The sequence below is a fragment of the Salmo salar genome, chromosome ssa01 (assembly GCF_905237065.1).
Source record: "Salmo salar chromosome ssa01, Ssal_v3.1, whole genome shotgun sequence".
Taxonomy (NCBI): Eukaryota; Metazoa; Chordata; class Actinopteri; order Salmoniformes; family Salmonidae; genus Salmo; species Salmo salar.
Genome location: NC_059442.1, coordinates 30,880,569 through 30,905,270, shown reverse-complemented (window position 1 = coordinate 30,905,270; position 24,702 = coordinate 30,880,569). Strand labels below are relative to the sequence as shown.

At 46.8% G+C, this 24,702-nt stretch overlaps 1 protein-coding gene across 13 annotated transcripts in view; it reads left to right on the top strand.

Annotated features, from left to right (window-relative positions):
* The window catches only part of LOC100380464 (kinesin light chain 1), a 39,353-nt gene that overhangs the window by 10,145 nt on the left and 4,506 nt on the right, over nucleotides 1-24,702 (top strand). For 5 of the 13 annotated variants that reach the window (XR_006757081.1, XR_006757108.1, XR_006757091.1 and 2 more), the window contains exons 2-14: nucleotides 3,156-3,426; nucleotides 3,689-3,919; nucleotides 4,057-4,135; nucleotides 12,042-12,270; nucleotides 13,366-13,453; nucleotides 13,980-14,081; nucleotides 18,077-18,250; nucleotides 18,389-18,488; nucleotides 18,741-18,793; nucleotides 19,308-19,375; nucleotides 19,469-19,577; nucleotides 19,850-20,014; nucleotides 24,417-24,547. Coding sequence is in view for 5 of the 13 variants with exons in the window: in XM_014170859.2 (XP_014026334.2) it covers nucleotides 3,157-3,426; nucleotides 3,689-3,919; nucleotides 4,057-4,135; nucleotides 12,042-12,270; nucleotides 13,366-13,453; nucleotides 13,980-14,081; nucleotides 18,077-18,250; nucleotides 18,389-18,488; nucleotides 18,741-18,793; nucleotides 19,308-19,375; nucleotides 19,469-19,577; nucleotides 19,850-20,014; nucleotides 24,417-24,547 (1,799 nt within the window). In the remaining 8 variants the exon portion in view is untranslated. Of the gene's footprint in view, nucleotides 1-3,155; nucleotides 3,427-3,688; nucleotides 3,920-4,056; nucleotides 4,136-12,041; nucleotides 12,271-13,365; nucleotides 13,454-13,545; nucleotides 13,608-13,979; nucleotides 14,082-18,076; nucleotides 18,251-18,388; nucleotides 18,489-18,740; nucleotides 18,799-19,307; nucleotides 19,376-19,468; nucleotides 19,578-19,849; nucleotides 20,015-22,714; nucleotides 24,548-24,702 lie in introns of those variants that run through there. The other 8 variants (XR_006757093.1, XR_006757114.1, XM_045688568.1 and 5 more) reach the window with 5 other exon arrangements.

Here is a 24,702-nt window from a genome sequence, read left to right as displayed (position 1 = left end):
GCTGGGCCAGGGGTGAGCCCTGAGTCAACTCCCCGTGCATATTATGGGGAGCGTTTGGCGTGGAGAGCACCGTGCTATGCGGAAGTGCGCACGGTCTCGCCCATCCGCACGCACAGTCCGGTGCGGTCGATACCAGCCCCCCGCAAGTGCCGTGCTAGAGTGGGCATCCAGCCAGGAAGGAGTATGCTTGCTCAGCACATCTGGCCACCAGTGCGTCTCCTAGGCCCAGGCAACCCTGCGCCTGCTCTACGCACGGCAGCCATCATTCCTCAGCACAGCCCAGTTCGCCCTGTGCCAGCACTCCGCCCGTGTCGGGCTACAGTAACAACTCAGACAGGATGGGTTGTGCAGGCTGTGCGCTCCAGACCTCCAGTGCATCTTCAAGACCCAGTGTATCCTGTTCCTGCTCCTCGCACTAGCCCTGTGGTGCGTGTTACTGTTCTGGCGCCTCAAAAGCCAGCCCCACGCATCAGGCCTCTAGTGCGCCTGCCCAGTCCAATACGTCCTGTTCCTGCTCCTCGCACTAGCCCTGCGGTGCGGGTTACTAGTCTGGCGCCTCCTAAGCCAGCCCCACGCATCAGGCCTTCAGTGCGCAGTCCCTGTCCAGAGCTCCCGGCGACAGTTCCCCGTCCAGAGCTTCCGGCGACAGTTCCCCGTCCAGAGCTTCCGGCGACAGTTCCCCGTCCAGAGCTTCCGGCGACAGTTCCCCGTCCAGAGCTTCCAGCGACAGTTCCCCGTCCAGTGCTTCCGGCGATGTCCTACAGTCCGGAACCTGCAGAGATGGCCCACAGTCCGGGGCCTGCAGAGACGGCCCACAGTCCGGGGCCTGCGGAGACGGCCCACAGTCCGGGGCCTGCGGAGACGGCCCACAGTCCGGGGCCTGCGGAGACGGCCCACAGTCCGGGGCCTGCGGAGACGGCCCACAGTCCGGGGCCTGCGGAGACGGCCCACAGTCCGGGGCCTGCGGAGACGGCCCACAGTCCGGGGCCTGCAGAGACGGCCCACAGCCCGGGGCCTGCAGAGACGGCCCACAGCCCGGGGCCTGCAGAGACGGCCCACAGCCCGGGGCCTGCAGAGACGGCCCACAGCCCGGGGCCTGCGGAGACGGCCCACAGGCCGGGGCCTGCAGAGACGCTCCTCAGGCCGGGGCCTGCAGAGACGCTCCTCAGGCCGGGGCCTGCAGAGACGCTCCTCAGCCCGGGGCCTGCAGAGACGCTCCTCAGCCCGGGGCCTGCAGAGACGCTCCTCAGCCCGGGGTCTCCAGCGACGCTCCTCAGCCCGGGGTCTCCAGCGACGCTCCTCAGGCCGAGGTCTCCAGCGACGCTCCTCAGGCCGAGGTCTCCAGCGACGCACCTCAGGCCGAGGTCTCCAGCGACGCACCTCAGGCCAGAGCCTTCAGCAGTGGTCTACAGCCCTGAGCCTTCAGCGGGGGTGGGCAGGTTAGAATGGGGACTAAGGCCGGAGCCAGAGCCACCTCCGTAGTTGGAGGATTGGGGGGGGGTGTAGCACGGGAGCCATCGTTGACGGTGGCCACCCTCCCTTCCCTCCCTTTATGTTTGGGGTATTTTTTGTGGGGTTTTTGTTTTGAGGTGCATTCGAGGTCTGCACCTTTGGGGGGGGTACTGTCACATCCAGACCAGTAAAAGGGGTTATTTGTTATTGTAGTTTGCTCAGGGCGTGGCAGGGGGTGTTTGTTTTGTGTGTTTCGGGGTTTTTGGTTTATGTTCTATATTTTCTATTTCTATGTGCTTATCTAGTTTTATATTTCTATGTTGGGGTTTTGGTAATGACCTCCAATTAGAGGCAGCTGGTTGTCGTTGTCTCTAATTGGAGGCCATATTTAGTTGGGTTAGTTTTCTCTTGTGTTTGTGGGTGGTTGTTTCCTGTATAGTCTGTGCACCTTACGGGACTGTGTTCGTTGTTTGTTTTGTTTAAGTGTTTTTCCTTTAATAAATAAGAAGATGAGCACTTTACCCGCTGCGTTTTGGTCCACTCCTTACGACGACCATTACAACAGGTGCACCTTGTGCTGGGGACAAAAGGAGACTTTAAAATGTGCAGTTTTATCACACAACACAATGCCACAGATGTCTCAAGTTTTGAGGGAGTTTTGCATGCAATTAGCATGCTGACTGCAGGAATGTCCACCAGAGCTGTTGCCAGAGAATTTAATGTTCATTTATCTATCGTTGCTTTTCAAGAATTTGGCAGTAAGTCCAACCTGCATCACAACCGCAGACCACATGTAACCACACCAGCCCAGGGCCTCCACATCCAGCTTCTTCACCTGTGGGATCGTCTGAGGGGGGTGGAGAGTGGTTGCTGAGGAGTATCTCTGTCTGTAATAAAGCCATTTTTGTTGGTTAAAACTCGTTCTGGTTGGCTGGGCCTGGCTCACCAGTGGGTTGGCCTGGCTACCAAGTGGGTGGGCTAATGTCCTCCCAGGCCCACCTACCCGTGGCTGCACCCCTACCCAGTCATGTGAAATCCATAGATTAGGGCCTAATGAATTTATTTCTGACTGATTTCCTTCTATGAACTGTAACTCAGTAAAATCTTTGAAATTGTTGCATGTTGAGTTTTATAGGTAGAGAACATTGAACAGAACAAAGTTATGTTAATAACTACATTTTGACAAAAATGCAGATAGAACCTTCTAGACCCAAGCTCTTGATCTGTCCAGGCATATCTACATTGTCAACACCTCAGCTGGGCTCTGTTTACACTGACAGACAGGCAGCAGTCAGAGCAGGTCTTCCAAAACATCGCCCAGGCACTTCTCTTTCTTTTCTCAAAAGCCCTGCCTGCATGTGTGTCATTGGTTGATAAGCACACTTTGTGCAACAAACCTAGTGATTTTACCACGCAGACACACATACACTAAGGCGTATATTGATTAAGAAACGCTCAATAGATAAGAGTAGGCTGGATGCTGGAAAGGCTGTCTGATGATAAAATGTAATATGCCGCACAACTGTGAGGACGGAAGTAAAGATCAAGCAGAAGTTTCTAATTCTCGAACATATTGGGATACAGCCAGCAGTAAACTGATATGCATATGCATTTAGCAACAGTGAAATAACGGGCCAGGGTATTCATACTTCTACTTATACATTTTTAACTAAATCCATTCCTCTTCTGTGTGTCTGGTACAGGATGCGTGAGAACATGTCTGCCATGGTGTGTGTGAAGGAAGAGGAGGAGGACCCTGGGGAGAAGCTGTCCCAGGATGAGATCATCTCCAGGACCAAGCAGGTGATCCAGGGCCTGGAGGCTCTAAAGCAGGAGCACAACTCCATCCTGGAGGGCCTTCTGGGCACGCTGCACTGCCTGAAGCAGGATGACCAGGGAGTCCTGGTGGAGGAGAAGTCCCTCATGATCCGCAAGTCCCTGGAGATGCTGGAGCTGGGCCTGAGCGAGGCACAGGTTAGTACACTGTATAGGTCTAGGCTACACACCTCGGGCTGGGAGAGAGCTAGAGCCCTCTGGGATCTAATCTTTTGAACTTTCAAATTAGACAGCTAGATGGAGAACCCACAGGCACCTACCACCTAAATGGCCTGTGTCAGTAAATCAGACTACAACCAAGGATTATCCATGAATTATTTACTACCAGTCTTCTCAGTGTTCTTCTTTGACCTCTTGCCCAGTTGCCTCACCCCTAACCCCCTCACTGTGTTTGGCCCAGGTGATGATGGCGCTGTCGGGCCACCTGAGCTCGGTGGAGTCGGAGAAGCAGAAGCTGCGGGCACAGGTGCGTCGGCTGTGCCAGGAGAACCAGTGGCTGAGGGACGAGTTGGCAGGCACCCAGCAGAAGCTGCAGAATAGCGAGCAGAGTGTGGCTCAGCTAGAGGAGGAGAAGAAACACCTGGAGTTCATGAACCAGCTGAAGAAGTACGATAAGGACCTGTTGCCATCGGTGAGTTAACCACACACACACACACACACACACACACACACACACACCCAGACTGACGCACACCACCACTTTTCATTTGCCTGGTTTACACTGAATGACAATAGCAATGGTCTGCCTTCCCTGTTTTCCTCTGTTAGGAGGAGAAGGACTCTGACTCCAGTAAAGAGAATCTGGATGATCTGTTCCCAGACGACCAGGATGACCAACCTCCAGGCAGTGAGTCTTCTTCTTGTACCCATGTCTCTCTCTGTTCCTCACCTCATGTTTCCTCTCCTTGTTCCTACTTCCCACATTCCCTCCCCACTCACTCCAATATATTAACTTGTCCCTTTCTCCTCCTGTTGGTCTGAAAGTCCTTATCGCTGTGAGCTTTAAAGTGCTATTAGTCAGAGCTGGTTGAGTGTGGAGGCAGGCCAAATGGAAATGGACCCAGTGAGCCAGATCACACAGTCACCAGGTTGGGTTCACTCCAGCAACCAGCATGTACAGGAGAGGATCTGAAGCAGAGGGACAACACTCACTCCCCACTAAGCTGGGCATTTATTGACAAAATTAAACAAAAGGGTCCTACGTACAATATCGTATAATGATCCTACAGAGAACCACTTCCAGCAAATGGGGAAAAAGCATCAGTAATCTGCATAAGTAACATATTGCAGGGATTTAAAGGGTACATCTCCAGTAATTGCTCCACTGCATAGAGAGCTAATAAGATGCATACAGGGATGTGGAGGGAGGGAGAGAGAGAGGGAGGAGCAGGATCTCTCTAGTCCTTTGTTGTGTTTGTATTGGGTTGTTAATACTTTATTTTATTCCAAGTTTCTGCCTGCTTAATGAGCACAATCTGAAGTGCGAGAGGGAAAGAGAGGATCAAAGGAAAGAGTGGGTAGTGCCAGGAAGCTCTCCAGAATGCGGGGGAGGCAAGCATCAAATGCTCCTGAGTGCGCTCACATTAATCCTGCCGCCACATTAAGCAGAGCTGACTGAGACAGGGCTCTGTGTCTGTCTGTGTAGTGTGAAGTGGATTAGACTCCTCTCCTGTCCTGACTGGTACCTCCCTGAAATACACTTATGTCTTAGGTCCCTCTCAGAGCAGTGGTGGAGATAGTTTAATTGCTTGTCCCCAGCTACACTGGGTTTACAAAAGTATGTGGACACCCCTTCAAATGAGTGGATTTGGCTATTTCAGCCAGACCCACTGCTGACAGGCGTATAAAATCGAGCACAAAGCCATGCAATCGCCATAGACAAACATTGGCAGTAGAATAGCCTTACTGAAGAGCTCAGTGACTTTCAACGTGGCACCGTCATAGGATGCCACCTTTACTGTCAAGTCAGTTCATCAAATTTCTGCCTGTTAGAGCTGCCCCGGTCAACTGTAAGTGCTCTTATTGTGAAGTGGAAACGTATAGGAGCAACAACGGTTCATTGGTAGGCCACACAAGCGGGACCGCTGACTATTGTAAAAAAAAAAATTGGTCTTAATTTGAAGTTTGTAGCGCATAACAATTGTCTGTCATCAGTTGCAACCCTCCCTACTGAGTTCTAATCTGCCTCTGGAAGCAACGTCAGCACAATAACTGTTCATTGGGAGCTTCATGAAATGGGTTTCCATGGCCGAGCAACCGAACACAAGCCTAAGATCACCATGCTCAATGCCAAGCGTCGGCTGGTGTGGTGTAAAGCTCGCCGCCAATTGGACTCTGGAACAGTGGAAACGTGTTCTCTGGAGTGATAAATCACGCTTCACCATCTGGACGGTTCTGTGCGTCCAACTTTGTGGCAACAGTTTGGGGACAGCCCTTTCTTTCATGTTTCAGCATGACAATGCCCCGTGCACAAAGCGAGGTCCATACATAAATGGTTTGCAGAGATTGGTGTGGAAGAACTTGTCTGGCCTGAACAGAGCCCTGACCTCAACCCCATCAAACACGTCTGGGATGAATTGGAACGCCGACTGCCAGCCAGGCCTAATCGCCCAACATCAGTGCCCGACCTCACTAATGCTTGTGGCTGAATGGAAGCAAGTCTCCGCAGCAATTTTCCAACATCTAGTGGAAAACCTTCCCAGAAGAGTGGAGGCTATTGTAGCAGCAAAGGGGGACCAACTCGATATTAATGACCATGATTTTGGAATGAGATGTTCAGGTGTCCATTTTTGGTCATGTAGTGTAGATGGAGCATAGCTCTTTTTTTTTTTTAGGTAGTTACAGTGTAGTGAACGTTTGTTCCTGCCCTCGCATATATGAAGTGAAAAGACCATGACAAGTGACCTGTTTGTGAGTGACCTTTTTGCAATGCAGCGCTACCTTTTCAAGTCTATTGGATATGTTTGGCTTTGCCTGGGGCTGTGACGATCATGGAGTTTTGGATGACCATAATTGGCCAGCCAAATTAAGTTATTAATGACTGTAATAACCGTTCCTGACTGCATGTGCTGCCATAGAAATAGAATGAATAGAACGGGGATTCCAATTCGAGTCAATATTGGGTCGACTGGCGGCCAGGTTGTCACAAGTTACCACAGCCACAATGTCAGGATTGGTTATATGAGTGAAGGGAAATCAGCCAACAAGTGCTCAGCATATGTGGGAACTCCTTCAAGACTGTTGGAAAAGCATTCCAGGTGAAGCTGGTTGAGACAATGCCAACAGTGTGCGACGCTGTCATCAAGGCAAAGGGTGGCTATTTGAAGAATCTCAAATATAAAATAGATTTTGATTTGTTAAAAAAAAATGTGGTTACTACATGATTCCATATGTGTTATTTCATAGTCTTGATGTCTTCACTATTATTCTACAATGTAGAAAAAAGTAAAAATAAAGAAAATCCTTTGAATGAGTAGGTGTTCTAAAACTTTTGTGTATATTGTAAAAAATCTAGCTTTTTGGTCTTAATTTAAGATTAGGCATAAGGTTAGCATTGTGGTTAAGGTTAAATTTAAATTAAGATTTTAAGAAGTTCCTTTGTAGAAATAGGTGGGGTTTAGCCATAATCATGACTTTGTTGCTGTGGTAACGAGTGACAACCAGAACAGGCTCAACCGCACGAATGCCCCGTCTTCAGTTAGCTGTTTGTTCCTCACGAAAATAATATAAATATATAGTGCCTTCGGAAAGTATTCAGACCCATTGACATTTTCCACACTTTGTTAGGTTACAGCCTTATTCTAAAATGTATTCAATTGTTTTTTTCCCTCATCAGTCTACACACAATACCCCATAATGACAAAGTAAAAACAGTTTTTTTGAAATGTTTGCTAATTTATAAAAATTGTAAAAAAAACGTATTAGATTTAGATATTCAGACCTTTTACTCAATACTTTGTTGAAGCACCTTTGGCAGCGATTACAGTCTTCAGTCTTCTTGGGTATGACGCTACAAGCTTGGCACACCTGTATTTGGGGAGTTTCTCCCATTCTTCTCTGCAGATCCTCTCAAGCTCTGTCAGGTTGTACGGGGAGCATTGCTGCACAGCTATTTTCAGGTCTCTCCAGAGATGTTCGATCGGGTTCAAGTCCGGGCTTTGGCTGGGCCACTCAAGGATATTCATAGACTTGTCCCGAAGCCACTTCTGCATTTTCTTGGATGTGTGCTTAGGGTCATCGTCCTGTTGGAAGGTGAACCTTGGCCCCAGTCCTGAGCGCTCTGGAGCAGGTTTGCATCAAGGATCTTTCTGTACTTTGCCCCATTCATCTTTGCCTCAATCCTGACTAGTCTCCTAGTCCCTGCCACTGAAAGATATCCCACAGCATGATTCTGCCACCACCATGCTTCACCGTAGGGATGGTGCCAGGTTTCCTGCAGATGTGACGCTTGGCATTCAGGCTAAAGAGTTCAATCTTGATTTCATAAGACCAGAGAATCTTGTTTCTCATGGTCTGAGAGTCATTTAGGTCTGAGAGTCATTGGTGGAGTGCTGCAGAAATGGTTGTCCTTCTGGATGGTTTTCCCATCTCCACAGACGAACTCTAGAGCTCTATCAGAGTGACCATCGGGTTCTTGGTCACCTCCCTGACCAAGGCCCTTCTCCCCGATTGCTCAGTTCGGCCGGGTTGCCAGCTCTAGGAAGAGTCTTAGTGTTTCCAAACTTCTTCCATTTAAGAATGATGGAGGACACTGTGTTCTTGGGGACCTGCAATGCTGCAGAAATGTTTTGGTACCCTTCCCCAGATCTGTGCCTCGACACAATCCTGTCTCGGAGCTCTACGGACAATTCCTTCGACCTCATGGCTTGGTTTTTGCTCTGACATGCACTGTCAACTGTGGGACCTTATATAGACAGGGGTGTGCCTTTCCAAATCATGTCCAATCAATTGAATTTACCACAGGTGGGCTCCAATCAAGTTGTAGAAACATCTCCAAGATGATCAATTGAAACTGGATGCACCTGTGCTCAATTATAGCAAAGGGTCTGAATAATTATGTAAATAAGGTATTTCTGTTTTTTTATTTTGAATACATATGCAAACATTTCTAAAAACCTGTTTTCACTTTGTCATTATGGGGTATTGTGTGTAAATTACTGAGGATTTATTTATTTTTAATCCATTTTAGAATAAGGCTGTAATGTAACAAAATGTGGAAAAAGTTAAGGGGTCTGAATACTTTCCGAAGGCACTGTATATGCAGTGCCTTGCGAAAGTATTCGGCCCCCTTGAACTTTTCGACGTTTTGCCACATTTCAGGCCTCAAACATAAAGATATAAAACTGTAATTTTTTGTGAAGAATCAACAACAAGTGGGACACAATTATGAAGTGGAACGAAATTTATTGGATACTTCAAACTTTTTTAACAAATGAAAAACTGAAAAATTGGGCGTGCAAAATTATTCAGCCCCTTTACTTTCAGTGCAGCAAACTCTCTCCAGAAGTTCAGTGAGGATCTCTGAATGATCCAATGTTGACCTAAATGACTAATGATGATAAATAGAATCCACCTGTGTGTAATCAAGTCTCTGTATAAATGCACCTGCTCTGTGATAGTCTCAGAGGTCCGTTTAAAGCGCAGAGAGCATCATGAAGAACAAGGAACACACCAGGCAGGTCTGAGATACTGTTGTGGAGAAGTTTAAAGCCGGATTTGGATACAAAAAGATTTCCCAAGCTTTAAACATCCCAAGGAGCACTGTGCAAGCGATAATATTGAAATGGAAGGAGTATCAGACCACTGCAAATCTACGAAGACCTGGCCGTCCCTCTAAACTTTCAGCTCATACAAGGAGAAGACTGATCAGAGATGCAGCCAAGAGGCCCATGATCACTCTGGATGAACTGCAGAGATCTACAGCTGAGGTGGGAGACTCTGCCCATAGGACAACAATCAGTCGTATACTGCACAAATCTGGCCTTTATGGAAGAGTGGCAAGAAGAAAGCCATTTCTTAAAGATATCCATAAAAAGTGTCGTTTAAAGTTTGCCACTAGCCACCTGGGAGACACACCAAACATGTGGAAGAAGGTGCTCTGGTCAGATGAAACCAAAATCGAACTTTTTGGCAACAATGCAAAACATTATGTTTGGCGTAAAAGCAACACAGCTCATCACCCTGAACACACCATCCCCACTGTCAAACATGGTGGTGGCAGCATCATGGTTTGGGCCTGCTTTTCTTCAGCAGGGGCAGGGAAGATGGTTAAAATTGATGGGAAGATGGATGGAGCCAAATACAGGACCATTCTGGAAGAAAACCTGATGGAGTCTGCAAAAGACCTGAGACTGGGACGGAGATTTGTCTTCCAACAAGACAATGATCCAAAACATAAAGCAAAATCTACAATGGAATGGTTCACAAATAAACATATCCAGGTGTTAGAATGGCCAAGTCAAAGTCCAGACCTGAATCCAATCGAGAATCTGTGGAAAGAACTGAAAACTGCTGTTCACAAACGCTCTCCATCCAACCTCACTGAGCTCGAGCTGTTTTGCAAGGAGGAATGGGCAAAAATGTCAGTCTCTCTCGATGTGCAAAACTGATAGAGACATACCCCAAGCGACTTACAGCTGTAATCGCAGCAAAAGGTGGCGCTACAAAGTATTAATTTAAGGGGGCTGAATAATTTTGCACGCCCAATTTTTCAGTTTTTTATTTGTTAAAAAAGTTTGAAATATCCAATAAATTTCGTTCCACTTCATGATTGTGTCCCACTTGTTGTTGATTCTTCACAAAAAATTACAGTTTTATATCTTTATGTTTGAAGCCTGAAATGTGGCAAAAGGTCGAAAAGTTCAAGGGGGCCGAATACATTCGCAAGGCACTGTACATACACACTCAAAGGCCAGTTTATTAGGTAGACCCATCTAGTACTGGGTCGGACCCCCCTTTGCTTCCAGAACAGCCTGAATTCTTTGGGCATGAAAATGTTGCTCAATTGATATCAAGGCACTTAACGTGTGCCAGGACAATATTTCCCACACCATTAGACCACCGCTGTACCATTGACACCAGGCAGGATGTGGCCATGGACTTATGTTGCTTAGGCCAAATCCTGACTCTGCCATCAGCAGGACACAACAGGAACCGGGATTCATCAGACCAGGCAGAATTTGCCTGTGCTTAGCTCCATTCCGTTTCTTTTTTATCCTGAAAAACTCCCAGGTCCTTAACGATTACAAGCATACCCATAACATGATGCAGCAACCACTTTGCTTGAAATTATGGAGAGTGGTACTCAGTAATGTGTTTTATTGGATTTGCCCCAAACATAACACTTTGTATTCAGGACAAAAAGTGAATTGATTTGCCACAGTTTTTGCTGTATTACTTTAGTGCCTTGTTGCAAACAGGATGCATGTTTTGGAATATTTTGATTCTGTACCGGCTTCCTTCATTTCAATCTGTCAATTAGTTCAGTATTGTGGAGTAACTACAATGTTGTTGATCCATCCTACATTTTCTCCTATCACAGCCATTAAACTGTAACTGTTTTAAAGTCACCATTGGCCTGAAATTCCTGAGCGGTTTCCTTCCTGTCACGCAACTGAGTTAGGAAGGAAACCTGTTTCTTTGTAGAGACTGGGTGTATTGATACACCATCTAAAGTGTAATTAATAACTGCACCATGCTCAAAGGGGTATTCAATGTCTGCTGTTAATTTTTTTCCCATCTACCAGTAGGTGCCCATGTTTGCGAGGCATGAGAAAACCTCCATGGTCTTTATGGTTGAATCTGTGTTGGTTTGAAATTCACTGCTCAACTGAGGGACCTTACACATACTGTAATTGTATGTGTGGGGTGCAGAGATGAGGTAGTCATTCAAAAATCATCTTAAGCACTACTATTGAACACAGTCCAAGCAACTTATTATGTGACTTGTTATCAAATGTTTACTCCTGAACTTATTTAGGCTTGCCGTAACAAAGGGGCTGAATACTTATTGACTCAAGACATTTCAACTTTAAATTTTTTATCAATTTGTAAACATTTCAAAAAATTATTGTGAGGTATTGTGTGTAGGCCAGTGACACACACAATCTTAATTTAATCCATTTTAAAACAACAAAATGTGGAAGAAGTCAAGGGGTGTGAATACCTTCTGAATGACCCTGTGTGTGTATATATTTATTTTGACGGTTATTTTATTTTCATGACGGTCTTCATCCGTAACCATTGGTTACACAGTAATTGTGCCAGCCCTAGCTTTTCCATGCATGTCGATAGAATTTGTCATTCTTGTCGCGGACTTGCAAACAGTCTTAGCTCTATGGAACACCAGGGATCATTTGTTACTGGAGACATTTTTGGTACTTTGGGTGTGGTGGGGAGGGTTATTACTGCAGAGGACCACTGCTTCTTCAGCCCATTGGCCCTCCTTCAGAGTCAGTACAGAGCTGTGGGCGTCTAATGAGAAACCCAATCAGGTGGTTTCCAGACCTCTCCCTTATAACACACACACACACACACACACCTCAACCGTACATATTTTCACACAATCTCTCATGCAGTGATATGAGACATTTGGATGGTTTCCCGACCCAACATACTTCATATGTGCCTGTACAGTGTCTCAGTTTCTCCACTCCAGCAGTAATTTTGTGTGTGCGCGTGTGTAGTCTATGTGAGTATAGTTTATGTCATGTTTAACCCCTCGCCCGCCCTCCTCCGCCTCTGTGTGTATCCAGTCCAGCAGCCCCACGGTAGTGCAGCAGCAGCCGCGGCCCAGCAGGGTGGTTATGAGATCCCGGCCCGCCTCAGGACCCTTCACAACCTGGTGATCCAATACGCCTCCCAGGGCCGCTACGAGGTGGCTGTGCCCCTCTGCAAACAGGCCCTGGAGGACCTGGAGAAAACCTCCGGACACGACCACCCTGACGTGGCCACCATGCTCAACATCCTGGCCCTGGTCTACAGGTCAGCCCGGGGAAGGGGCTCTGGGGTGGGGAGGTGGGCCGTGGTGGTTGGTATTGGCTGTGGATCAATTATAGTCAATATACACCGAGTGTACAAAACATTAGGAACACCTTCCTAATATTGAGTTGCACCCCCTTTGGCTCTCAGAACAGCCTCACTTCATCGGGGCATGGAGTCTACAAGGTGTCGAAAACATTCCACAGGGATGCTGGCCCATGTTGACTCCAATGCTTTAGATTCAATTGGCTGGATGTGTGTTGGGTGGTGGACCATTCTTGATACACATGGCAAACTGTTGAACGTGAAAAACCCAGCAGTGTTGCAGTTCTTGACACACTCAAACTGGTGCGCCTGGCACTTACCTACCATACCCCGTTCAAAGGCACTTCAATATTTTGTCTTGCACATTCACCCTCTGAATGGCACACACACACAATCCATGTCTCAAGGCTCAAAAAGTCCTTCTTTAACCTGTCTCCTCCCCTTCATCTACACTGATTGAAGTGGCTTTAACAGGTGACATCAGTAAGGGATCATAACTTTCACGTGGATTCACCTGGTCAGTCTATGTCACTCCTAATGGTTTGTACACTTGGTGTATGTTTGATCCTGATTGGACAAGATGTCAGCTTGTATAGTAAGAATTGTCAGCTGCTAGTTCTGGGAAATGGGAAGAATAATTGATTGCATTGCATGTTTTTAAACCTGACAATGCTTAATATGGGTCTATCCAAGACAAAACATTAATCCATAACAAAGGGTTGTGTTGGACAAAATGGTTGTTTATGTGGGGAGAGACTTGGTTACGATCCCCAATGTTGTCAAACTTGTACTTGACACCCTGTGGCAGGGATGTAGTCAAGTCGCTAAACCTCGAGGTCAAGTCCGTGGTGTCCGAATCATTTATACTTGAGTCCCTTGGTAGTGCTAAAAGTAGATTTCCAACAATATGAAAATAACGACTTTAGTCCGAGTGAAGTCAGAGTCCTGGACTCGAGTACTACAACACTGCCCTGTGGTAATAGACCTCATTGTCAGAGAAACCACGGTAACATGCCCCATGAGTCCTCTCTCTCTTTCTCTCTCCTCTATCAGGGACCAGAACAAATACAAAGAGGCAGCCAACCTGCTGAATGACGCTCTGGCGATCAGGGAGAAAACTCTGGGCAGGGACCATCCAGCGGTGAGTGTGGTTTCTCATCAATCTCTGTGTCGCAGCAGTATTTCTATAACCAGCCAGCATGGAAGGTCCACTAACTGTGTCGACCCCAACAGGCTTGTGTCTCTGACTCTCCCTGGACCTCCAGTTCCCTCAGTGCAGACTCAGAGCAGCAGAGGTTAGGCTCTCTATCACCCCCTCGTGTCTGTCACATGTGGGCCCCAGACCACCCTAGTCTAAATCAAAGATCACTGTGGGTCCCTCTGGGGTCTCAGTGGTCTGGTGGTTTGAGTGATATACACGTGGTGGAGATTCATCCTGCTGATTGGGATATAATTACATCGCAGTAATCACTTTGTGTTTCCCCTCCTTGTCTTCCTCTCATCCGTCGGTTACGCCTCTAATTGGTTAAATTCACCAGATCAGTTGCGCTCTGCTGCCGTGGTTGAGCCTTGTGGACACTCAATTATACATGCACAGATGATTTAAGACTGTCCTAAGAGTGTTTTCTTTCTATTTCTGTGTGTCTGTGTGTCTGTGTGTGTGTCAGGTGGCTGCTACACTCAACAACCTGGCCGTGCTCTACGGGAAACGGGGGAAGTACAAAGAGGCGGAGCCACTTTGCAAGCGGGCTCTGGAGATCCGGGAGAAGGTGGGTCAGAGGGCACTGGTCACTACAAGGCATTGTGGGAATGGAGTGCTAACACTGCAGAACAATCCTGATTCCTGCTCCTCTCCAAATATATCTTGCTCAAGTTTCAAAGGACGTTGCTGTTCTTTCGAAAGTTTCCCTCTTAGTTAAACACAACTTTAAACATTTATTTTCTGACTATATGTTCTCCCCTGCATCCGCTCCCTCCTCCCAAGCCTCCCTATAGCTTTGTGTTGTTCAAAGAGGAACTGTGACTTTGGAGAGAGTTAAGTCCTTGGAGGGTTCATTAGTTTTGGCTGCACAAAATGGGATGCTTATAAAGGAGAAGCTCAGCAGTCCTGGAGATGCAAAGTGCAGTCTCTCTATTTATCTATCTCCCTTTCTGTTTCACTCTCTCGCTCTCTCCCTTTGTGCCTTTTCCTCTCATTCTCCCTCTGTGCTAAGAATGACATGTCTACTCCCTCTGTGATGTCGTCTGTGCTAGAGCTTAAGGACAGCGGAGACATTTTATTTATATTTTCCACTTCTTAAACTGATGATAAAGCTCTCTCTTGAGCTTAGCGATTTGCCACCCAGCTTTCGGCAACAGAGGAAGGAAGAAGGCTTTGCTGATGCAGGAGGAATTTTCCTGCAGTTCTCTCTTTTAATAGCAAGCGCTTTTCCCACTGTGTGAGCTGCCTCAGTCCTTGGTTTATCCCTAGGGATGAAGATTAGAAGGAGGAGGAGGAGGAGGGAGGGTCTCTCTAAAAAGTTCCCCAGTAACATGCACTAGCCTGGTCTGGAGTTAAACAGAAGCACTCCTCAATAAAACTCTCTCAATATATCACCCAGACCAAGCAGTTGTTTCCTTTTTGAAATCCTATACTTCTAATGATGTTAACAGTAAACCCTTCAAATCCACGTAGAAGCTTCACAGGAGAGAGGGGGAGTGAGGCTCGTACACGTCCAGGAGCACAGGTTGCTATTGATAATTCGGACAGAAACCGTCAATCAGAGTGGAGCTGGACGACATGGACAAAAATCGCAATAAATTGCCTGAATTGATGCAATAACGATAAACGGAACGATAAGTTTATAACATTAATGTGCACCACAGTTTTTTTTAATGATACTTTAAACTACTACAACTAGTCTGATGGTTGTAGCCATCACGTGTCCCATTAACATCACCCATATTAGTAAATGTATTTCTTTTAAAACTTCTCTAGTATAGGCTACTTATCGTAATGAACGATATCAGAAACATGCCTGCGATAAGTGTTCATTATGGTCGGTATCGATCATTTTTGGTTTATCGTCTCAGGTCTAAGTCAGAGAGACTACCTCCTAATGACTACCGACCTGTAGCACTCACGTCTGTAGACATGAAATGCTTTGAAAGGCTGGTCATGGCTCACATCAACACCATCATCCCAAAAACCCTAGACCCACTTCAATTTGCATACCGCATCAACAGATCTACAGATGATGCAATCTCTATTACACTCCACACTGCCCATTCACACCTGGACAAAAGGACCACCTACGTGAGAATGCTATTTATTGACTACAGCTCAGCGTTCAACACCATAGTGCCCTCAAAGCTCATCACTAAGCTAAGGACCCTGGGACTAAACACTTCCCTCTGCAACTGGATCCTGGACTTCCTGACGAGCCGCCCCTAGGTGGTGAGGGTAGGTAACCACACATCCGCCACGTTGATTCTCAACACAGGGGTGCGTGCTCAGTCCCCTCCTGTACTCCCTGTTCACTCATGACTGCACGGCCAGGCACAACTCCAACACCATCATTAAGTTTGCCGATGACACAACAGTGCCTGATCACCAACAACGATGAGACAGCCTATAGGGAGGAGGTCAGAGACCTGACCTGATCAGGACAACAACCTCTCCCTCAACATGATCAAGACAAAGGAGATGATTGTGGACTACAGGAAAAGGAGGACGGAGCACGTCCCCATTCTCATGGACGGGGCTGTAGTGGAGCAGGTTGAGAGCTACAAGTTCATTGGTGTCCACATCAACAACAAACTAACATGGTCCAAGCACACCAAGACAGTCGTGAAGAGGGCACGACAAAACCTAATCCCGCTCAGGAGACTGAAAAGATTTGGCATGGGTCCTCAGATCCTCAAAAGTTTTTACAGCTGCTCCATCGAGAGCATCCTGACTGGTTGCATCACTGCCTGGTATGGCAACTGCTCGGCCTCCGACCGCAAGGCACTACAGAGGGTAGTGCGTACGGCCCAGTACATCACTGGGGCCATGCTTCCTGCCATCCAGGATCTCTATACCAGGCGGTGTCAGAGGAAGGCCCTAAAAATTGTCAAAGTCTCCAGTCACCCCAGTCATAGACTGTTCTCTCTGCTACCGCACAGCAAGTGATTCCGGAGCACCAAGTCTAGGTCCAAGAGGCTCCTTAACTGATTCTACCCCCAAGCTATAACACTTCTGAACAGCTAATCAAATGGCTACCCAGACAATTTGCATTGTACCCCCCCCCCCCCTCGACACCAGTACTCCCTGTAGATAGCCCTGCTATTGTTATTTACTGCTGCTCTTTAATTATTTGTTATTCTTATGTCTTGCTTTTTTTTGTTGGTATTTTCTTAAAACTGCATTGTTGATTAAGGACTTGTAAGTAAGCATTTCACTGTAAGGTTTACCTGTTGTTTTCGGCACATGTGAGAAATAAAATTTGATTTGATTTAATCAGCAAGCCTCTCCAACCCAGGCCTCTGTCACTCACTGCATAGAGGGAGGGAAGATCATCATTCCCCTGCTAATGAGCAGTGAGCCTCTCACTCCTAACTCCCAGTCTCTGTGTCTTTCTCTCAGTGAGTCAGTCAGAGAAACAGAGTTAGCCCTCAGCTCTGTTCTCCTTCCTCACCCAACCCCTTAATGACACCTCTCCTCCAGCTCTGCTCTGACTTCACCCGCCTATCTAATGGTCCAGACAGATCACATAAAGGACAGAACTGCCCGGGGAAGGACTGCCCGTTCCATGATCTCGCCATCACGGTTGACAACTCCCTTGTGTCCTCCTCCCAGAGTGCTAAGAGCCTTGGCGTGACCCTGGACAACACCCTGTCGTTCTCCACCAACATCAAGGCGGTGACCCGATCCTGTAGGTTCATGCTCTACAACATTCGCAGAGTACGACCCTGCCTCACACAGGAAGCGGCGCAGGTCCTAATCCAGGCACTTGTCATCTCCCGTCTGGATTATTGCAACTCGCTGTTGGCTGGGCTCCCTGCCTGTGCCATTAAACCCCTACAACTCATCCAGAACGCCGCAGCCCGTCTGGTGTTCAACCTTCCCAAGTTCTCTCACGTCACCCCGCTCCTCCGCTCTCTCCACTGGCTTCCAGTCGAAGCTCGCATCCGCTACAAGACCATGGTGCTTGCCTACGGAGCTGTGAGGGGAACGGCACCTCCGTACCTTCAGGCTCTGATCAGGCCCTACACCCAAACAAGGGCACTCCGTTCATCCACCTCTGGCCTGCTCGCCTCCCTACCTCTGAGGAAGCACAGTTCCCGCTCAGCCCAGTCAAAACTGTTCGCTGCTCTGGCACCCCAATGGTGGAACAAGCTCCCTCACGACGCCAGGACAGCGGAGTCAATCACCACCTTCCGGAGACACCTGAAACCCCACCTCTTCAAGGAATACCTGGGATAGGATAAAGTAATCCTTCTAACCCCCCCCTTAAAAGATTTAGATGCACTATTGTAAAGTGGTTGTTCCACTGGATATTATAGGTGAATGCACCAATTTGTAAGTCGCTCTGGATAAGAGCGTCTGCTAAATGACTAAAATGTAAATGTAAATGTAATTATTCTGTTCAAAGTAATGGTGATGGGGTCTCTTTCTGTTGTTATAAGTATTCCCTTTTCATCCTTTCACTTTGAGATGGTTTGATTAGCGTGAACCATTATTGCTTTATTACTCACTGTTTTGTTATATTAACATGGCCTCCCCCCATCTTCTCCTGCCCAGGTTCTGGGTAAGGACCACCCGGATGTGGCCAAGCAGCTGAACAACCTGGCCCTGCTGTGTCAGAACCAGGGCAAGTACGAGGAGGTGGAGTACTACTACCAGCGGGCCCTGGAGATCTACCAGACCAAACTGGGCCCTGACGACCCCAACGTTGCCAAGACCAAGAACAACCTGGTGAGAGGGTCACATAGGGGTTAAGAGATCACTGACTTTGAGTGATGACTGCACCTTTTAGAATGAGTAATGAGAAGAAGAGTTTCTTACGTTTTGAAGGTCATATTCTTACATTCGGTCTCTCTCTTCCTCTCACAGGCGTCCTGTTACCTGAAGCAGGGGAAGTTCAAGCAGGCTGAAACTCTGTACAAAGAGATCCTTACCCGCGCACATGAGAGGGAGTTTGGCTCTGTAGACGGTAAGACACACACAGTAATCAAGTATCGTCTGTCGTTTGATGTAAAGGTGAATGTTTTCACGCTGCTGTCATCATTTTAGTTGAAAAGCTTCTGAAAACAACAATGACCTTTCAGTTGAATGTTGTAATGGTTTGAGCCAGACCATACCCTGCTGTCTGCCTGAATGTCAGTCAATATTTTTATTTTACCTGCGTGTGTCTTAACCCCTATTTTACCTGCGTGTGTTGGTTGTTGTTTGTCTCTGACTGCAGATGAGAACAAACCCATTTGGATGCATGCAGAGGAGAGAGAGGAACAGAGCAAGGTGAGAGACTGTGTGTGTGTGTGTGTGTGTGTGTGTGTGTGTGTGTGTGTGTGTGTGTGTGTGTGTGTGTGTGTGTGTGTGTGTGTGTGTGTGAGATGGAGAGTCCACTTTCACTAAGGGCCATGGTATTAGTCACTGCTGATGCTGTGGATGAACTTTCACAACTGACAGGGGAAAGTGTTTCCGTCAAGGTGTGAAAGGTTTATCGATTTAGACGGCTGAAGAAGAAATCGTGACCGACCGTAATCTCTCAAATTACCACCACAAAACACTCTGAACACTCATGTATTTTGGGGGCGCATTAACGATCTCGAAAATCGGGCTAATTTCATATTTTCATATCTGATGTAATCCAAATCTCCTTTCGCGGTTCCGTGTCATTTGTCAAGAATTAGCTGGGATATTTATGCTGTTAATTAATGACCAACCATTTTACTATGGTGGTAGATCTCTGTCGTTAGCGTTTGAAGTCCTTAAATCCTGACAGCTGATGGATGTGGTGGTTCATCTCTAGGGAAAGCAGCAGGACAGCTCCCCGTTCGCAGAGTATGGAGGCTGGTACAAAGCCTGTAAAGTAGACAGGTCAGTATTAAGTATGGAAACTGTAGTGGTATGCCTATGGACCTGTATGTGATTACATTAGTTCATGATGTGTTTATAATGTCTGTCCGCCAGCCCCACAGTGACCACCACCCTGAAGAACCTGGGCGCCCTCTACAGGCGGCAGGGTAAATTTGAGGCGGCAGAGACCCTAGAAGAGGCCGCTATGCGCTCCAGAAAACAGGTGTGACCACTGTCCTCTTCTGCCACTTACCTGCCTGAATAATAGATTTGCCAGCCCAGGGTAATGTGAAACCGGATGTGAACAGACTGGAGGAGTATCATTGGTCCAGCTGTCTAAACTGAAATACTAGCAGGTCTTGGAGAGTCTGTTGTAAACCAATCCATAACAAAATCCAACACATGATGCGATGTTGATCACTGAGAATGTTTTTTTCTGTGTTTGTACGTGTTTATTTGGTTCATAATGTGTGTGTTTCCTGTCCACATGGCCAGGGTCTGGACACGGTGCACAAACAGCGTGTGGCGGATGTTCTGAGCGAGCCAGAGGCGCGGGAGAAGCAGTGGAGCCGTGAGAGCCTGACCTCCGACGCCACAGTCAAGTACGAGAGTGGCCCGGACGGGGGCGAGGAAGTGAGTATGAGCGTGGAGTGGAACGGGGTAAGTACAGTACACAGCCCAGGCCACACACAGGGAGTAGGGAGGGGTACAGACACACCCCTTAGATCCTCCTAGAGAAAAGCCCAATTGGGAAGGAAAATATTTGATATGATTGGCTTTGTGATTAATATCTCATCTGATTTCTCTATTTGCTTTGAAAACGTCTCTAGAAATGATCAATGTTAAGATTATACATTGCAATTGATGATTTATTTAAGCTACTAATGAGCAGTGAACAGTGGCTTCTGTCGAGGATATTACTGAACATGTAAAGTTATTTCTTACCTACTCTTAAAGTGCATCTCCTCTACAACTTGTCAATTATTTGATGAGGACTGAGTTGCCAGTGGTAACCTTGGTGGTAAATGTCCTAGATTCTATATGACTCCATATTATTTGTGTGATAGCTATTAGTTATAATGCTGATTGACTGTCTGGCTAGTTTGTAGTTATAATCACCTCTGTTCTACACTCATGCTTCTAGTCTACACTCATACTTATAGTCTACACTCATGCTTCTAGTCTACACTCATACTTATAGTCTACACTCATGCTTCTAGTCTACACTCATGCTTCTAGTCTACACTCATGCTTCTAGTCTACACTCATGCTTCTAGTCTACACTCATGCTTCTAGTCTACACTCATGCTTATAGTCCTCAACTGAGTGAACACTCCAGCTGCTTACATAAAATGACTTCTCAGACCTTTGTGCCAGCAAGTTACTGTGTCTAGTATAGAAGCCATATGTTTTGTATGGTTCTATTTTGTTTTCAGTAAACAGCATATTGCACACATGACCACGTCCTTTCCATGCATTAGTCTGACAACTGTATGCTATTCCCACTGGCTCTATCCGATTACTGCAGTAAAGTCCTCTTGGTCACAGCATATGTTTGCAAACCACACCACACTCTCTGCTGTAGTCTGCTATTCAGAACTGTCCTGCTCCCATAGCAACAGTAGCCATAGTGCCCAAGACAACCAATCAGCATCTCCTCCTTGGAGTCCCCTGCCTGCCTGGTCTGCCCTCAGCTCAAGGCTCTGGGGAGACTGGGCTCAGGCACATTCGTAACCTGTGTTCTCTACTGTACTGCTCACCTATCGGACTGTCTCAGTCAGACACTAACCTGTGTGTTAAACAACACCTCTGTCGCTATGGTGACTCATTCATGTTCTCATCACTACTGATGCATGTGGGCTCTGTACTGTACATCTTCAATGTCCCTCTGACACTTTCATCATGTGTGTTTGTGTTTACTGTACTGTATGTGCCTCTCCTGCCCATTGGTCGCTGCTTAGGTGTGTGTGTGTGTGTGTGTGTGTGTGTGTGTGTGTGTGTGTGTGTGTGTGTGTGTGTGTGTGTGTGTGTGTGTGTGTGTGTGTGTGTGTGTGTGTGTGTGTGTGTGTGTTTGCTCAGACACAGTGTGTGTTTGTGTGACCTGTAGAGCTGAAACCTCTGTCAGACACACATAGTACATACTGGTAAGGATGGATGGACAGACTTAAACATGTATGATGATTGTGATACAGTACCCCTGCTGTCTTTTTCCCTGCATCCAGTGGCAGGTTATTACCAGCCAGAGTGGTGGGACAGCATTCAACCTGTCCCATTATTCTAGCTGATTCTGAGTGTCTGTTTACTGTCTGCATCCCTTTGTCTGTGCATGCAGTGCTGTGGTGGGCTAACTTGATGTTTCCTCTGAGTAAAACCTGTACTACTGTGTGTGTGTAACTATGATTTAAGTGTGCTATAAGACAGACTGTTCCTCCAGACACAGTATCTCTCCAAGAATACCCCCTTCACTTCTGCTTTGTTTGGTGTTCTCTCACCCACATTAGTCCTATTTCCCATTTGTTTGTCGTCTTTTTGGGGTTTTCCGGAGCTTTGATTTGATTTGCCCATGGATGAGCTTCAGGTCCTCTGAACTTGGCAGTGGAAAATGGCTGATGTCTTTGTACAGGGAATTGACTAATGTTTATTATAGAAACCTAACTGGGTTAGAACACACAGGCAGCCGTTTTAGTTTATTTTGGGGTTATAGTCACATTGTTGGTCGTTTTTTTAGATCGGCTGAATTGAGCCTGTTATATTCATTAACTATAGTTCTATTCATTCGCTTTCCAAATGACACAACTACCAAATTTACCAGCATGGCCAGGATACTGGTTAGCTCATACTGGCTAGCACCTCAGTGTATTGAGAGATACTTTAACTGACCATTTAGGCTCTGAGGTCATATGAGCAATTCTAAATCCATGCTGCCTTTGCTTCAGTTGGATGCACTTGATAAGGTTTTCAAGTGCCATAAGGACTGATATAATTCACTCCATTACTTTTTAGGTTACTGTTTTTACTTTACCCTTGGTCCCTGGATTTGTGTGGTTTCTTATAGTTTCCTTTGCCCTATAAATCTCTTTTGCTGTTGCTAATTTTGAGTGCTGATGCAGTTGTAAAGCACCGCCACAGTCCTACCTGGAGAAATACTGTCTCTGTAGGGGAAACACTGGCTGACTGCTGCTGTCTGTCTGTCTGACTTGCTCTGCTTTACTTCTCTTCCCGAATTTTCTCACTTTACTCTACCTCATCTTCATCTCTGTTTTTCAATACCTTCTTCTGCCTCTCTTGGTATTCCTTTAATTGGTCTACCTCTCTCTCTTTCTTTTTTCCCTCTCTCTCTTCACCCTGTCTGACCGGCAGGCATAATCCCAGATGCCTTGTTGTGGTTCTAAGTACTTGTCTTCTGCATGACGGACGCCAGCTCGCCTGCCACCCCTCCAGCTTTGCAGTTGTGTCTTCTCTTCAGGCTCTTCTCTCCTCCTCTGGGCTGTCTGTCTGGCGACTCTACTGGGCCAAGCTGTCCCTAGTTCTATCCTCCTATCCACTGTCAATGGAACCAGGGGACAGGGGGGCTGGGCTCTATGTCTCAGAACCAAGCCACTCCTGCCTCCTACCATTACCGTATCTTGCTCTTTGCTGTACTTAAATACTCTGTCTCCTCACTCTATCTGTTCTATCTCTCAGTAGGGTGTGTGTGGTGTTGCGTTTCCAGCATTTACTAGAAGTAATGATGCATACCGGTCTGCTTTTGCTCGTAGTGATTTAACTAACATACTGTGAATTCTATGAGTTGGTGGCATGATCATCATACTGTATGCTCCCTCAGAGTACCGTGGTGGCTCTAGGCTGCTGTCGAGTTTCTTTAGTAGTGTTTGATCCTGTGCTCCATATGGTCCTATTGATGTCAAACTTAACAGTGTTGTCATGTCCTGATCAGGAGGGGGTGTCAGAAGACAATGCAGCTCCTGTGTATACAGAGCCAGATGGTGGGAGGGGAGGGGGAGTGTAGAGGGTGGTATAGGACAGAGGGGTGGGACATGCCTCACTCTGCAGCGTGGAATCTGGACACTTCTCTTTATGGCTCCTACTAATCTACTCTGTCCTGTCTGTGCTTCTTATAGTATGTATCTCTTAACTTGTAATAAAACGTAACTCTTTGCTCACCCACATCTTTGCCTGTAGCCTCTCTGTGTGCTCCCTCTCTTTCTCTCTGCTGTGTGTGTGTGTGTGTGTGTGTGTGTGTGTGTGTGTGTGTGTGTGTGTGTGTGTGTGTGTGTGTGTGTGTGTGTGTGTGTGTGTGTGTGTGTGTGTGTGTGTGTGTGTGTGTGTGTGTAAAACGGGGTTTGTGTGTGTGTGTGTAAAACGGAGTTTGTGTGTGTGTAAAATGGTGTGTGTGTGTGTGTGTGTGTAAAACGGGGTTTGTGTGTGTGTAAAATGGGGTGTGTGTGTGTGTGGTGTGTAAAACGGGGTTTGTGTGTGTCTAAATCTTGATGGTAGAGATCAACTCCGGGACCATGGTAATGTGACCCTACTTCTTTTCCTTCTCTTCTCCATGGTGGTGTCCTAGTGGACAGGTCAGAGGTTAGGGGTCAGAGCTATGTGAATAACCACAGAGCATGAAAAGCTGTTACTCCAAGATCTGATCAAACATAGCAGGATGGATATTGCTACCTTGTTGTAGATGAATAAAGCATGACAAGCTTTAGAAGGAATTTACATTGCTCAAGAGAACTATTGTGAGCATAACCTTATAAGATGTTTTTGGAGGGCTTCTCTAATTTCTTTATAGCGTCATTTCTGAATAGCACACGGATGAGGCCGACATGTTTTGTCTCAGTAGAGAGTCTAATCAGATGCACATGCAAAACCAAGCACATGCACAGGCCATCACATATGCAAACAGAAGAATTTGCTGAACCAGTTCTCTGTATTTTCATGCACACATATCTGTACTGAGTATGCATGCATGTGGGGGTGTGTGCAACTCTGCATGCATGTTTGTCTCTACCTGTGTGTATGCAAGATGTGAGTGTGAAAGTAACCCTCTGACCTCTCTCATCAGGGCGGTTCCGGCTCTCTGAAGCGGAGCGGCTCCTTCAGTAAACTCCGTGCCTCTATTCGCCGCAGCAGTGAGAAACTGGTCCGCAAGCTGAAGGGCGGCAGCTCACGGGAGTGGGACCCCAAAAACTCTGGGTAACTATTCTCCTCACCTTTGACCCCTTCATGCACAGTTAGTTAAATAAAGGTTAAGTAAATACAGAAAGATACAGAAAGATCTAGTGGTAGCACACTAGATGCCACTAGATCTTTTTTGTATCTTTTTGTATTTATTTAACCTTTTATTTAAC